General features: G+C 34.9%; 2 protein-coding genes across 2 annotated transcripts; both read left to right on the top strand.

Annotated features, from left to right (window-relative positions):
- Window positions 1–3,052: 3,052 nt before the first annotated feature.
- LOC18036161 (protein DYAD) lies at window positions 3,053–7,537 on the top strand. The gene is made up of 9 exons (XM_006426352.2): window positions 3,053–3,281; window positions 3,395–3,443; window positions 4,967–5,342; window positions 5,434–5,817; window positions 5,951–6,008; window positions 6,091–6,174; window positions 6,361–6,713; window positions 6,802–6,919; window positions 7,024–7,537. Exons 2-9 carry the CDS (start codon window positions 3,413–3,415, stop codon window positions 7,129–7,131), a joined length of 1,512 nt encoding a protein of 503 aa, XP_006426415.1. The 5' UTR covers window positions 3,053–3,281; window positions 3,395–3,412; the 3' UTR covers window positions 7,132–7,537.
- Window positions 7,538–11,319: 3,782 nt separating this feature from the next.
- On the top strand, window positions 11,320–15,794 carry LOC18036122 (calcium-dependent protein kinase SK5). The gene is made up of 7 exons (XM_006426348.2): window positions 11,320–12,065; window positions 12,844–12,987; window positions 13,087–13,239; window positions 13,356–13,471; window positions 14,414–14,581; window positions 14,676–14,900; window positions 15,386–15,794. Exons 1-7 carry the CDS (start codon window positions 11,486–11,488, stop codon window positions 15,515–15,517), a joined length of 1,518 nt encoding a protein of 505 aa, XP_006426411.1. The 5' UTR covers window positions 11,320–11,485; the 3' UTR covers window positions 15,518–15,794.
- The last annotated feature ends 670 nt before the right edge of the window (window positions 15,795–16,464 follow it).

The raw sequence follows: 16,464 nt of genomic DNA, 5'->3' as shown, positions 1-16,464 counted from the left end.
TACGTTTTAAGCAACGTAGACCGATAAAGAGACTCAACAAAAGAGTGGGGAAAAATCTCCACGCATATATTCTCTTCGAGGATGTGCGAGAACTGATAGAATTATTTTGGGGCACGCAGGATCAACACGAATAACTTTAATCTACAGATACCGACTTTCCAAAACCAATATCAACATATGGCTAAAGGATTCGACACAAGTCTCAGCTGCTTGAGACAGCTAAGGCCTCACCAAAATATAAAATTATATTAGCTACAAAGATGAGGTTTAACCAAGGCTACCTAGCTCTTCATTACCTACGACAAGACAAGACAAGACGAAATATATGAAACCTGGACAAGAGTTTTAATTTGCATTATGAATCTGGTTATTATTTGTTAAGCATGATTTTCGGAATTTAGTAGGTTATGACATGAGACGAATATGGTGAACTTGAAATAACTTAACGTATATACTTACTTATAAACTTCAAAATGTTCAAATCGAACAAAAAATTGGCAGTTACAGAGTGTAAAGGAACAAAATAATACTTATTAGAAATCTTCATCGTGAAATTATTACAGAAACAGATATCATCCCTAACAAAACGGCGATAGAACCGCATCGTTCACAGTTTGTATTGTCGATATCATTTCTCTTTCAAAAATGCATTAACGGTTAAATAAAATCAAGAATCCATAAGATTTAAGAACCTTCGAAAAGTTGATTCAGCACAAGGCAGCACAATTCCCCTTTCTCTACTGAACCTATATTCCTCAGCTGCTTTCTCGAGTAGTTTCTGAAACGTAGGATCCTTCAAATATGATAATGGAATCACAAATCTCCTCATTTCTTCTCCCACATAAACCACAAAGTGCCCCTTTGGAGCTCTTCTCACTCCCTCATCCTTTCGCTGCTTCTTCGGCATTTTCTTGTTATTATTGATGTGCAGAGAAAGAACTTAACTTCACATAAACACTAGAGAAAGATTCATTTGAGAGACTGGTCGAGGAGTTAGTTATGCCAAATGGGTATCATTTATGTATATATATAGAGAGAGAGGCTAATGATTTATCCCTTTTTTGTTCATCAAATTAAAAGAAAAACAGTATGCACACAGTGACACATGTTGATAACGTGATCTTTATATTATTTTGAGTATAATGCGCCGTGTGATTCTTATAGTCTGAAACAATTACCCTGTATTCCATGTGTTTTTAAAACATATCAAAAGTTTTTATGTCGTTACTTTCGTAGGTGCTAGAACCTGACTTTTCATGGTTCAAATAGTATTTTTATCTTATACAATTTAAAGTTAAAACAAATGTGACATACAAAATTAATTAGATGATAATTAAATAGATTTCGACTAATCCTTTGCAATTTTCAAATATAAAGAGACTAATTGGATAATTAACTCAAACTATAAAGATCAGATATGCGTTTATTATTATTATTATTACAACAATGAAGCTTCTTAGAACGGGTAGAGAGAAGCATTAAATTGTAGCACAGTGGTGTTTTCGTGTGGGAATAAAAATGGCTACACATGGGATCACTGTTGGAAAGAGCTAAACAAGTATGACGCCAATGACCAGATGCAAGTTTAGGCCGATGATCCAAACCAAATTAGGAGAGAGCTGCTGTTCACTGGGGTTACATTTCCTTACAAATGAGGCAGTTCCTGCCGACCAACAACACGTGGCGGTGCCGACTTTGATAAGACTTAACATGGATGAGTACCTTGTGTTGTGTAATAAAAACTCAAGCACGCCTTTGGCTCATCATCATCTAGCTAGCTAGATAGCATCTGTCCTTCTCTAATCCTCACAAACACAAATACAGTGCTTATAGCCATAAACGTGCGATTTATTTATCTTTCTGTAGGCATCTAGCAAGCTTGTTTCGACAAGCCACATGCAGCAAGATCTTCATTAATTCTTCGCCGCATATAGTTTCTCAACGTAGGCAGTGAGGAATTAATCCACGAACTGCATGCGTCACTTACGAAATCTTCACCTTTGTAAAGAAGACAAAAACTAAATTAATCCTCTTGGCTTCTCCATATATCATAGCATGAATGTGTAATCTAGTCATGATTCCTAGTAACGTAATATTGAAAATGCTTCGAACTAGTTGAAAATTAAACACCCGAAAGTCATGTTAAATTAATTGCGTCAAATTGCAGGCATGCGCAATAAACGGCACGAGATGTTTTAAGTCAGTTTGAATAGACTTAACGACGGAGTGGGTCTCCTCATATAGCAACGTCTATCATCATCCAACTCAGATGTGGATGGAAATATTTTGCCGTGAGCCCGTGACCACCTATATTTTACTCTAATGTACCAACATTAATGTTGTTTGGCTGGAGCCACAAATATTGACAAATATATTACCCTAGTGAGTTTTTGGCATTTTGAATCACAAATATATATAAGAATGTGCCCAACACAACCTCATTTTTTTTTTCTCTTTTGTGACTAATTAGTAATTTATTTATTGGTACATTGAGCAATAATATACATCTTAGGAGCAAGGTGTATATAAGTCGCAAAACCAAAGCTTAGAGTTTGTTTTCGTATTTAAAGAATTGTTGAAACATCCACGTCACGACGTCGTTCCAATTTAACACCACTAACGCGCATGCCTTCAAGTCACTTGACCACCAAAAAGTTTGGTTTATTCTCTTTATTTCAACTCTCGCAGAGAGCGACATGCATCTTCAAAAACGTATTTTATAAATCATAATCCATTTATTTATTTATTTATTTGTCAACTTCTAGAAAATGTTCCATATCCCTTTTTTTTTTTAATTTTAAAATGCCCCCACTTAATTTTAACAAATAGAAATGTACTAAATAGTTCGTACATGTTTATGGGCTAGAAAGGTGGCACGCGGCAGCGCTAATCAATATCCGACAAATTTTCCACGTGGCGCACATCCAATACAATATCTACGGGAGCATGTACACGTACGATTATACGTTTTTTTATTTATTTTAATTATGAGAACCAATTAATTATACGATCTGAAATCAGGAAATTGTGTTTTTAAGAAAAAAAGGGGTTTAGAGATATTCGCGGTTAGGGTTTTAGATGCAGACGTAAATTAAAAAAAATACAAAATAAAAAAAAAGTCTATTTATTTTAAGTACTGATAGATGCAGTACTGGTAGTATAAAAGAGAACATATATTTATATATTTTAGCAGAGGAATAGAAGAGGACCTGTGCTACAGTGTCGGCCACTCCGGCTATTATTTTCTTCAGTTATTTCTTTCTTTCAAAAAATCCCGTTAGGTATTATTATTCACTTACTCTCTCTCTTCCGATTTTGTTGTAATTTTTATTTTTCACTTTTTTTTGGGGTTCACTAATGTCAGTGATTTACTGATCATGTATGGTGTTGTTAGGTTTTTATAATGTTTTAAATGTTGAAGGTGCCACCCATTTCCGCTCAAGGTATACAAACCCTTTAAACCCTAATCCCTTTTATATTTTCTCTTGTACCTGTTGTGATTGTTGAAACGGCTGCGTTTCACTTGTTGGATCAGACATGGGTTTGTTGGGATTTTCAGTTTTGGGGTTCCTATCTGTGATTTGTGCTTAGGTATGATGATGGAAGGGATAATGTGGGGTTTGTTTGCTAGTGACAGAGACTGGTTGTGAATTTCTGTTGATGATCTCTTTGCCGAATTACTTCAGGGGTGATCGTGCTTAAATTTTTTTAGTGGTAGATTGTTATATTTTTCATGCTACAGTTCGGTATTGGTGTGGATGGTTAGAAAATTTTGTATCCTTCTATTGCTTCAAAAGTTAAACTGATACGAGAAACAATCAGTTTTTACCATTGTTGTCTTGGTGTAAAGTTGTTAAGACAGTATGCTGCACACGTTTAAATTTGTTTCCTGTTTTTTCGAATAAGGCTATTATGTTTGTCTAAATAGTGCCAAAAAATGCTCAAAACTTAATTTGTTTCTGTGAAGTTGAATATTTTTTATGAGTTTAATTTCAGCGACTATAACCATCAACCGGGCATGAATGCGACCGGGCTTCTTTCCATTTTGTAGCATTTATGATATTCCAAAAGATATAGTGTCAAAGTCCTTGTTGATTAGGAAGAAGAATTGAATTCCAAGGTTCCTAAGAGGTTATATTTGGTGTTTTCTGTTGTTTTCTCTCGTCAAAGCAACCAGTTTCAACTGATTTGGTGCTTCTTACTAATTTTTTGTCACTTAAGGTTAATGATGCAAGTATTTATGTTTTCAGCTTTTCCTTGCTTGCTTTTTTGTGGTTCACCAAGTATGGAATACATGGCATTAATATGTTATATAAGCCAGTTTTATTTGATTATTTGTTTTTCCTTTGCATTGTCTGCCTCAAATGTGTATTTGTATTATTTATTTGTTCCTCACTGAATGGCTCAGGATAAGTTTCAGTTCCAGATTTTGTGGCACATGTGGCATGATTCTTTTCAATCTCTCTGAGTCATGACTTCATGGCTTGTTGTGCCTAGTTAAGAAGTCGATTAATTTGTTTTTACATCAATGCTCTGTGGCTGTTGTATGTGTATACCTTTTCTCTAATACCTTTACTGTTTGAATTATTGCTCATAGAGTTAAAATTCAGTTAACCAGATTTTCACAAAGTAATTTTCAGATATCTAACATCACACAAGATTTTCTTCATCTGGTTGTTTTCCTTGTCTCAACATTTTGAGGCGACAATAATAGTGTAACTGACTATCAATTAAAGTCATGACCATGAAAATCCTTGCTCATACCATAACTTGTCATCTTGCACTTCAAAATAAGGAGATTTTTGTAAATCAATTTTTAAGTTCTTGTACAAATTTGTGGCAGACAGTTTAGTTGTTATACTATCTTTTCTAGGAACTAAGTGGTCCGCAATCTGCTAATAAAATTAATTTTACAATGTTACTGCCATATATTTCTGATATCTCTGAATGCTGTTTTTGTTCTAAGGCTCTTCAGAAGCATTAAGAAGCTGTGGGAGGCTGGATGAGACCTCGAAGAAAGGACTGTGTTGGTCTGAGCTTAAGCGCTCTGGGATGTCACAGTGGGGTGTTTGTCGACTAGTTAAATTCGAGAACAAAAATGAAGACCCTCAAATGTCATCCATTGTTGTAAAGGATGTTGAAGATAAAAAAGATGATGGAGAAGCTGTCGCAGCCGAATCCCCTATCATACCAGAAATTCGTAAAAGAAAGAGCCTAATCCTCAGCCAAGATGGGGAAGAAAGAGGTGCAAAATGTGCAAACGTAAGGCGACAAAGCAGTGGTCTTGATAAGTGTAAGAAGAATAAGCTGGAGAAATCCAAAGAAAGATGGTCTGCGGATAGGTATGGGTACATTGTTTGACTTGTTCTATCTAGTGGTCTCATTAACAAATGTCGATAGTGTTGTTTTAAGAATAAAGTGCATGCGTTGAAGGTATAAGCTGGCAGAGCAAAATATGCTGGACATCATGAAGGATGAAGGAGCTGTATTTGAGAATCCAATCTCTCGACCCGCCCTGAGAACAGCTGCTCGAAAACGCATTGGTGACACTGGCCTTTTGGACCACCTACTGAAGCACATTGATGGTAGGGTGGCACCAGGTGGCACTGAGAGGTTTAGACGGTGCTACAACACTGATGGAGTGATGGAGTATTGGCTGGAAAGTGCTGATCTTGTCAAGATTAAGCGGGAGGCTGGTGTGCCAGATCCTAATTATATTCCTCCATCTTGGTGGAAGCATGGTGGGGGGCCCTCACAGGATTCTGTTTGTTCTGAAGAACTTAAGCTACTTAAAGCAGAAATGGAGAAAATGAAGAGGTATTGATAAACATACTTTTCGGTCTGAAAGTTATCTTTTTGATACATGGTGTTTGGATTTCCTCTTCTTGTGTATTTGTTTTGATTGATCTAAGTTCTTCTTTGCTCCCTTTTCTTTGTGATTTATCGACAGGGATATGCGCGAGATGATGTCCAAGCAGCAGGAGCAAGAGCAGCATAATCCAATTGAGGTATCTGTTGAGCAACACTTTGCTAAAAGCTAATGATAAGATCCATGTTCACTGTGTAGAATCCCTTTGCTATCCTTTTCAGGAGATGCACAAGGAATTAGTTAAATGGAAAGCTAAAACAGACCAGCACTTGATGGAGATCTCAGGTTCTTTGAGTGACATGCAGGTAAGAAGGCAATATTCCACCTCAAGCCTTTGAGCTCTGAAACTTTTATACAGAAATAGAAAGATCAGATGTCAATGATGCTGTGCTGTTCCAGTAAAACTTGTCATTTGTGAGGCTGGGATGTTTTCCTGCTCTGTGCGGCAATTTAGCTCAGTGAAGTGATATCTGACATATATTCTTCAACAGGATATGTACAACGATTTGATAAAATGGAAGGCTAAAATTGAACAGCAGCTGTTGGAAATTTCAAATTCAGTTAGCAGTATGCAGTCATCAAAGAATTGCACTGCCTTGAGCCCTTCATATCCTGAAAGATGGGAAGATTGGTTGGAGAGTACCAACCTGGATGATATTCAGGCAGAAGATTTTGTACCATTGCTAGGGAATGGTGATCTGGTTAATCTTGGTGGGGAGATACCGGTACGAGATCTGTATTCAGTCCCACCACCTCAGTTGAAGACCGGTAATAACCCTTCTCAGGATTCTGTTTGTGCGAGAGAGTTGGGGCTGCTGAAGGAAGAAATGGCTAAAATGAAGAGGTGATTAAACTAGTTGAGTCAAGTTTGTGAGAAATCATGGTTATTTCATTGATCAAATGTATGATTTGAACTTTCATTGCATAAACAGGGATGTGCAGGAGCTAGTACCAAGGAGGCAAGAGGAAGATCAAGCTAATGTGACCCCTGATTCTTCTCTTACCACCAATTCAAAATCAGACCCTGATAATTCGGTACTGCTTTTTCAGGTAATGTGGTTTGATAAGTTGAATAATTTTCCAGGCATCTGTAGATACATATTGTGATCTTTTCATCTCTACATAACCCCACTTGTGAGTGTCTACTTTGACAGGAAATGTTTAAGGAGTTGATTGAATGGAAAGCTAAGATGGAGCAACAACTTATGGAGATATCAAAAACTGTTAGTGCCATGCGCTCTCAAAGCTATAGACTACGTTGAGTTGAGCCCTGCCTTGTCTATGATAGAAATGATAGGATAGAATTTGAGCAATATGCTTCCTGTTTTAGACAACCATGGTTAATTATAGATTAGTAGGAAATAGTTATTGTACAGGACATACGAGCCAATGCATGAGGTCCTTCAGTTCCAAATCAGCGGACCAGCAGGACCTATATCTAACCTTATGATGTGTCGGCGTCTGATTATTAACTTACACCGATCTGAAGAGCTACATATGAGCAGCGTATTGTTATGTTTTTGCATTACTGGTTTAGGTTGTAGAAAAAGTGGGCACCATTTTGCAAGTTGTGTAGTTTTTTCCTATAGGAAATATGTGTTTTGACACACGAACTCAGTGCCTTATGGATCTAATTATTTATATATATTTTCTTTAATATGATGTATAAAGTTATATTTGCTTTGGATAGGAAGGGATGTCAACAGTTTTTTTTTTTTTTTTAATTTTCTCCTCCTTGTGAAGGTTTTCAAAGTGATGGACAAGTTAATTTTTCATGTTTGTTTCCTTTTAATCAACAATAATCTGGTGTCTAAGCTTATTAAGTTATTATGTCGAAATAGTATTGTTAATAAATAGGTCAATTTGCTGTTGTCATGAAATCCTTTTATGCAAATGGCTTCTGCATCTGTAGGTAGGGATGGCAATGGGGAGGGGAGGGGAGGGGACCGATCTCCCCGTACCCATCCCCGATATTTTGCGTATGTCCCCGTCCCCGTCAGAATTACTTGAGAGAATTCACATCCCCTTCCCGAATAATAACAGGGGATCCCCGAATAACTAATACATTTTTTTTTAATTTAGAGTTAATTATATTAAAATAAAAAATTCAAATAAAAGTAAAGTTTAAAATATATCTTACATTAATATCTATTACAAAAATTGCATACATTAAATTAGTAAGTAACACAATATGCAAGGAATACAAATTTTTTTTACAAACTATCATGAACAAATTAATAGTTTAATACAAAATTGTTACAAATAAAATCGAATTTAGATTTAAAATTAATTTTTTCAATAGTGGCGTAGACACTTTATAAATGTGGATTATTCCCTTTACAATACAATAGTTAAATCGGAGCAAATCAAAAGCAAACATTAGATTAGATTAGATTAGATTAGATATTAAAATTGTGATTCGCTGTGGTCAATTATAACATCTAAAAATAAATAAAAAATAGATTTAAGTTTAAAATATTTAAAGAATATTAAAATTAAAGAAAAATATTTGGCTAATAGAATCTACTCGGTCTTTTAATGTCCTAAATAAGAATTTAGGACTTTAATTAGTTAATTATGCCTAAAAGTTTAATAATATAAATATTTTGATATTTTTTACTTTTACCAATATTTATAATTTTATTATTTATTTACTAGTAATTTTAAAAAATTAAAATAAAATTAAAAATTAAAATGGAGAAATGGCTAGGGGATGGGGATTCCACCTCATCCCCGTCCCCTCCCCGAATAAGAAATTGGGTAAAAAAATTTTCCCGTCCCCTCCCCGAATAAGAAATTAGGTATGAAATTATCCTCATACCCTCCCCGAATGGGAAAAATCTTCGAGGGTACCCGTCCCCATGGGGATTTTTGCCATCCCTATCTGTAGGTGATGTTTGCACTTGCCTCTTTCAAGAACTATACAATGGTATTTATAACTCTTACTATAATAGACATTACACTGATATTACAATTAAATATATATAATTGAAACTTATATTATTATATTAAATTTTATAGAGTACATGTTCAGACAAATAATCCTCACAAATGAGAGACGTCTCTATTTTATTCGTATTTCGTAAGGAATAAGAATTTATGAATATTTTAACTCTTATAATATTTTTGTAGAGGCTTGAGCCACTACCCTCACGTGAGGGCAGCAGCTCAACCACTCTGTCTTCGGTCGAGTGGCCCATACAGTGGTTCTGTTCAGTGGTACTTGAACAGAAGTTTCAGGCCACAAAATGTGACGATATGTGTAATATAAACAGTGTCCACTTATTATATCATTTCAATTGAAATTTTAATTTTATGTAAAGGTCGTTAAACTTCTATAAAAGAAAAACAAATGCATAATCACGTGCTCAGAATTTCTCGTGAATGGTAAACGATAATAAACCAAAATAATACAAACACAAGATTTTGTCACTCCGTCCAGTTCCCGGTCCCTACCAACCAACAAACAAGCCTACCGCAGACGCTGAGTCACTGACCCAATATTTTATTATATATAACTGTGCATTGCATTTAATACTTACATCTTGGTGCTGCTGAGTCACGCACGTGATTGGAAACTAATTGAATTATCTTACCAATTAATTCATAAATGTTACATTATTTATAATAATTTTTTAAATAAAAGTTTTAGATATATAGCACTACTCGCATGATATATAATTAGCCTTTTGTATGCACTTAACTTTTCTCAATTTTCATTTCCTTAAATATTCTTTCAACTCTCTAGATCTCGCTTAGGTTCAGTTTCTGTTCTTGATTCTATTAAACACTTAATAATTAATTTTTATTGGTTTTCAGTTTATACTAATGCAAGTTTCATAATCATACAACAACAATTATGAATACATTGATAGTTAAAAAACTAATTTTCAACATAATCGATCCAATTCTTATCTTGATTAAAGAATCGTTGAATTAATTTTTAATTTAATTACATTGACAGTCAATAAATACGTAATAATTAATTTTTAAAAATATTATAAAATAATAAAAAATAAATAATATATATTAATTTTTCAGTATGAGAAATTTGACAACCACTTTTTGTAACTTAAAAAATAACAAAACCTTTTTCCCAAAATGGGCAATATAATAAAAAAAGAAAACAAGAAAACATTGAATAATTGCAAAAATCCAAGCAGTACAAAATACAGACCATAGAAAAATGTCAGACTCAGACAAAGCAAGCTGTAATCGCTGATTGGAGAGAGTGAAAGAACTGGGTTAGGGGCGGGCGGCGCAAAAAATGTTTAAAAAAAAAAGAAAAAAAAAGTGATTTTTGATTTGAAATAGAAAATCTGAAAGTGATTCCAGAGGGAAGAGAAATACATACACTCTTTTTTAATCTCTAAACGAAAATAGCGACTTTTTTCTTTTTCACGTTTTCTCAAATAATAACATAAATTATTCATATATATCACAAAGACCTAACTCCACATAATTGACCAAAAATAACTGTTAATTATGTTCGAAAAACTTATATGAGAAGGATACACTATTATTTTTTCGCAGTCATTTAATTAAATTTAAACTAAAGGATGAGATCTCTTATTGAAACGCAATTGTATATATAGTAATATTTTAATAAGAAATTCTTCTTTTAAAATAAAATAAGGAATCCTTTTAAAAGATGAAAAAAAAATTCAATATAATATGTGATATAAGGAAAACTTGTGGTGCAACTGTGGTACCGTGTGACAGTTGCATCCAGCCGTTGGATGTCAGTGAACCTCACTCATTTAAGTGCATCCAACGGCTGGATGCAATTGTCGCACGGTACCACAGTTGCACAATAACCATACCCATGTGATATGATACACTATATTAAAATATACATTTTTCTTATCTTTTAATTATCCATTACTTTAATAAAATAAGAATCATTATATAATATAATTGTGACTTGATGCACAATTGTACGCCAAGTCAAACTCCTATTGAAGAGAGCTAAGTTGTGGAGCTCACAATCCTCCAATGTGAGATTAATTCACATGTGCGTAATCATGCACTGTAACAAACTCTCAGTATATAATAGTTGTTTTATGACATATTCTTATTTTAATAAAGTGAGGATGACATTAATAACAAAAAATATTTTCTTTAACATAATAAAATTTATATTTTTTTAATGTTTTAATATAATTAATTTATAATAGTTTACATATAAATGAGAAACTTCTTCAGCAAAATACAGACTTTCTCCTCTTAATATTATTTACATTCAGCAACTGCAAACACAAAGTACGAAGGAATGGATCGATGTTTAACCGGTGAGATTTTTCATTTCGAAAGCAATTGTCATTGAGAACTTATATGATATAAATCTAAAAACTATGATAGTAATAGAGAAAACATAAAAATTCAGGGACCCAAATGTTATTATCTATAATCTGAATCAAGCCCATTATTCAGCCATAACTGAAAAGAAAAGAGTCGTTTTAATGTAAGAAGTGAGCGAGAAGGCGAGAATCTAGCAATAAGAAGAGGCTGGTAGTGTTTCAGAGTCAGTCAACAGTCAAAGGTCATTATTTCGTATTCACTTGAGAAGAAGGAGATCACAGACAAGCACAAAAGCAAGAATCCAAAACAAGAAAAATGGAAACAAAAACAGACCCAGCAAGAGTTACCGCAGCATCAACAACAACAACCACAACAATCACAAAACCCAGAAGGGTTCTTCCTTACAGCACCCAAAACCTCACTCATGATTACACAATCGGCAAGAAACTTGGGCAAGGCCAATTTGGAACCACGTATCTCTGCACCCAGAAGAGCACAGGCCTTAACTACGCCTGCAAGACCATCCCTAAGCGCAAACTTCTATGCCAAGAGGACTACGATGACGTTTGGAGAGAAATCCAGATAATGCACCATTTGTCGGAGCACCAGCACGTGGTGAGGATCCACGACACCTACGAGGACAAATCTTGTGTGCATATTGTGATGGAGCTCTGTGAGGGAGGGGAGTTGTTTGATAGAATAGTGAAGAAAGGGAATTACAGCGAGAGAGAAGCTGCTAAGTTGATGAAAACGATAGTTGGTGTTGTTGAGTGTTGCCATTCTCTTGGGGTTTTTCATAGAGATCTTAAGCCTGAGAATTTCTTGTTTCTCAGTGTTGATGAAGATGCCGCTCTTAAAGCTACTGATTTTGGCTTGTCTGTTTTCTACAAGCCCGGTTAGAGTCTGTGTCTTGCTCTGGTTCTTGGAAATTGACTTTCTATTTATTTATCTTTAAGTTTCTGGTAATGCATTCTTATTTGGGTTTTAGTTTTCTTGAGATTTTGGGAGATGGGTTTTCTTTATTTGTTTTTCCAATCAAAGAACTCAGCATTTATACCACAATGTGTGTAATCATCATATTGTAGAAATTGATGACTTCTGCATTCTCTGTTAGCTGCAGGACTCAAGACGCTTACAACATTTGTTTCTTTAATCCTTTAAATTTTTTCAGATCTTTATTATGTCAATGATGTTCTAATAAAATACTCTGGGCGAGTTTGGTTGGCTTTTTCTTCGAGGTTAGAAAGATTAAAGTATGATCTAGCTTCAAAAGGAGGTTGAGGAAGTACCACATCATCCTTAACAGAATGCCCTTTTTTTCATGATCGCTGTCTGTGTTACTTGGTCATGATGATGTGACTTTGGATGGAGGTATTTGTTTGATATAGGAAAGAAGCAAGATAGTAAGTAAGACTAGATGTTCTGGTTCTGAGTAAGTTTATTTATTACGAATTCCTGGGTTGTCAACATGCTGTCCTGCAGTTCACAAGATGTATGAAGATCACTAAATTTAGCTTTGTAGGCATCGATGCTAACTTTATTTTTTATTTGGTTCTTCATGATGTTGGGCTTTCATATACCTATGATATGCCTTCTCATGTTTTATAATTCTATAATTTTGACTGCCATTTCTTTTTGAAATAAACTTCTGGTTTCCTTTTATGTCATTGTAGATGAGGTCTTTTCTGATGTCGTTGGGAGTCCTTACTATGTTGCACCTGAGGTTTTACGCAAGCATTATGGACCTGAAGCTGATGTTTGGAGTGCTGGAGTTATTTTGTACATCTTGTTAAGTGGGGTGCCCCCCTTTTGGGCAGGTACCAATCTCTGGGATTATAATTCATGACTAATTGAGTGTTTGACATCTACTCTGTATTTCCATATCATATCACTAATGTCCTTTTGCATCCCCCCAGAAACTGAAATAGGGATCTTCAGGCAGATTTTAGAAGGAAAAATAGATTTCGAGTCTGAACCATGGCCTAACATTTCAGAAAGTGCCAAGGATCTGATAAGAAAAATGCTTGATCAGAATCCAAAGAGAAGGCTTACTGCTCATGAAGTCCTTTGTAAGTCTCTTTAACTTTTTAAACTTTAAAGCAAGCATGCTAGGATTTTAGAAGATGTGGCTTAACCAAATTCTACCAATTTAATTGCTAATGGATGATATTACACTTTACATCAGGCCACCCATGGATTGTAGATGACAAAGTTGCCCCAGACAAACCTCTTGATTCAGCTGTCTTATCACGCTTGAAACATTTCTCAGCAATGAACAAGCTAAAGAAAATGGCTTTGCGTGTAAGGCTTTACTACCTATATGGTTATTTACTTTTTATAGGTGCCCGACTGTTCTTGCTCTATTGATAACATTGGCCTTAAGCACAAACATTTACATGCTGTTTATATCTTTCAATCACGAACTAAGTTTGAACTATTTGGGTGCTTTTATATTAAATAGGCTGACTATCAAGTGAGTAGTTTTGACTGCATTTAAAACATTAAGGGTCTGTCTCCTCGGAGACATCCGATAAAACATTAAGGGTCTCAAATCTTTGTTCGTGTTAGCTGAAATATCTTTGCAATTGCGATTATGTAATGTTGTAGGCAACACTAATATCTGATGCTGCCTAAAGTAATGCTTGATCCTAGTGACTAGTGCTGCGGTCATTAATTTCTCAATGTCCGCATCTTATAATAAATCCTTCCTACTGTACACTTGGTCTAAATTACAGTTTAGATGAAATCATTTGGTTTGCTGATTCCCTGTGTAGCTGTGCATTGTGATTTGATTTCTTGGTCCAGAAGGCTTATAAGCTGGGTTACGATCTTGACCAAGCAGTGGTATGAAAGCTGACCTGTATGTTACAATCTCTACGATTTTGTCCAAAGATTTCTACCAGTGGTGCCTATTGCTGTGGACATCTTACATTCCAGAATATACTAAGGAAGACTATGTATTCACATTAGCATGCCATATCTACTTTGTCTAGGCCTTCTTAATAAACCCAAAGGCTTGGAATTATGTATCCAGGTCTGAATAAGTGACATATGAGTGAAACACATTCACCACTTCCAGTATCACCAGTTTTGATCATATGAAGTTACTGCCACTTCCATGCTTAAAATATTGAGAGAAATGAGACAGTAATCAAGAGATTTGCTGTTATATTCGTGAATACTGAAACAAGTCGCATATATAGATGATGTTAATTCAGTACTAATATACTGATCAACTTGTAGGTCATTGCTGAGAGGCTTAATGAAGAAGAAATTGGAGGTCTGAAGGAGTTGTTCAAAATGATAGATACAGACAACAGTGGAACAATAACATTTGATGAATTGAAAGATGGCTTGAAACGAGTGGGCTCTCAGCTTATGGAATCTGAGATTAAGGATCTCATGGATGCAGTGAGAAAAATTTTTAGTCGGTTTTCTATTAAAACTTATTGTAATCTGAGTTTATGATGTGGAAAAAATATTTTTTTTTGTGGATGTTTGGTAGGCTGATATTGACAACAGTGGAACGATTGATTATGGTGAATTTCTTGCTGCTACTTTGCACCTTAACAAGTTGGAGAGAGAGGAGAATTTACTTTCTGCCTTCTCATTCTTTGACAAGGATGCTAGTGGTTACATAACCATTGATGAGCTTCAACACGCCTGCAAAGAGTTTGGTATAAGTGAGCTCCACCTTGATGATATGATCAAAGAAATTGATCAAGATGATGTAAGCATATTCTTCTCTGCTTAACCTTTACAAGACAAACACCAACTATGTCTGCTTATGATTTTTCTATTTATAAAGTCTATGTCAAATTGTTCCAAAAACCTTAATTTTTTCTCTAAAGCTTTTTGTTGCCCAGAGATCCAAAAGCAGTCTGGCCTCATTGTGAAAATGATTCACAAAAGTTTTGGTAGAAGGTTCACTGATTCTCTTCACATGATGTGTTACCTTGGCTATCTCTACTTGTGCAAATGTCGAATAGAGATTCAAAAGTTCTCTTTAGGGGAATTTTTCTTGTGGTAAGAATTGGAACCGTGGAACCTGGCCTGCACCTACCCTTATTTCTAAATACCATGCTAGCAGTATGGTGTATGGTGACACAGTGGCTTTGGCATTGTGCAACATTTGAAACTGGAAAGAATCTATGTTGTTGATCTGTTTTTCTCAAGTTACTATTACTTCATAATGATGAAAACTTTGTGTTGCAGGATGGACAAATAGATTATGAGGAATTTGCAGCTATGATGAGGAAAGGCAATGGAGGAATTGGGAGGAGAACCATGAGAAACACAATTAATCTGGGAGATGCTTTAGGATTGACGAAGAATGGATCTAAATAGTAAGAACTTGATTGACCTTCATCTAAAAGTAACAAGTTAGAGGAGACAGAAAGAAAAAGGAAAAAGAAAACAACTTGCTAATCCTACCTGTACTGGAGGCCTAATCAAATTTTGAATTGCTTAATGTTTGGATTTTTCGCCTTATAGTAATGGCATATGAACTTTCTGGTGAATTTCTACCAACCTTTAATTTAGTAATCATATTCTCTTGTTTGATCTATTCAAGATCCTACCATGTGTATCACAGCAACTCTCTTGAAGCCAGTCATAAAAGATGGAGTAATGCATGTGCAATAGTATTGCTTTCATCTGGAAAGTAGATAAACTAACGTAGGAAGATCCCTTAAACAGATTTGCTTTTGAGTTTTGAGTGATGGTGCTTTGTAGAGAAGCATCTAGCTGTTTTGCAGGTATTTTGAAAAGTATAACAAAAGACAGGAAAAAAAAAAAGTAATGGCAATTAAGATCCCAAGTGTTTTGGAAAGTATTATTAACAAAACAAGTTTGATCTGTTTTAGTTAATTTAAATACCAAATGGTAGGGGAAATTGCTATATTGCTCTGATAAGTGCATACTAAGAAACTATTTGAAACAGAATTCAAGAAAAAGAGACATTATTTCTACCCGTAGATAGCAATCATTCACAAGCCATTGCAAACTCCATTCAATCAAAGAAACCATCATAGTATACGAAAATAAATCAAAACTTGTGTAGTCGTTGGTGCATCTCCATATCTAAAGAGCAACAAGTGAAAAGCAACCATTTTACAGAATTGTTACATTGTACAGAAAAGTCTCACACAGAACAGGTACACGGCATCCTCCTTATGCCAGTCCAATAAAATCAGTAAATGTATCTACAAATTTCTCTTTTATATAGATGGTTTTATAAAGTGGACATATATGTGTAAGATGGGTCGCGTGGCACACTCATCTAACCATTACCT

Source organism: Citrus clementina, unplaced genomic scaffold, assembly GCF_000493195.1.
Source record: "Citrus clementina cultivar Clemenules unplaced genomic scaffold, Citrus_clementina_v1.0 scaffold_7, whole genome shotgun sequence".
Classification (NCBI taxonomy): domain Eukaryota; kingdom Viridiplantae; phylum Streptophyta; class Magnoliopsida; order Sapindales; family Rutaceae; genus Citrus; species Citrus x clementina.
This window is presented reverse-complemented; position numbering and strand designations above follow the sequence as displayed.

Bases quoted from the DNA above. Each gene is read 5' to 3' on its own strand.
- LOC18036161 (XM_006426352.2), top strand. From the start codon at position 3,413: ATGTTGAAGGTGCCACCCATTTCCGCTCAAG. The intron at 5,818-5,950 runs GTATTGATAAAC...ATTTATCGACAG, and splicing joins GAAATGGAGAAAATGAAGAG to GGATATGCGCGAGATGATGT. The intron at 6,009-6,090 runs GTATCTGTTGAG...TATCCTTTTCAG, and splicing joins AGCAGCATAATCCAATTGAG to GAGATGCACAAGGAATTAGT.
- LOC18036122 (XM_006426348.2), top strand. From the start codon at position 11,486: ATGGAAACAAAAACAGACCCAGCAAGAGTTACCGCAGCATCAACAACA. The intron at 13,472-14,413 runs GTAAGGCTTTAC...ATCAACTTGTAG, and splicing joins TAAAGAAAATGGCTTTGCGT to GTCATTGCTGAGAGGCTTAA. The intron at 14,582-14,675 runs GTGAGAAAAATT...GATGTTTGGTAG, and splicing joins TTAAGGATCTCATGGATGCA to GCTGATATTGACAACAGTGG.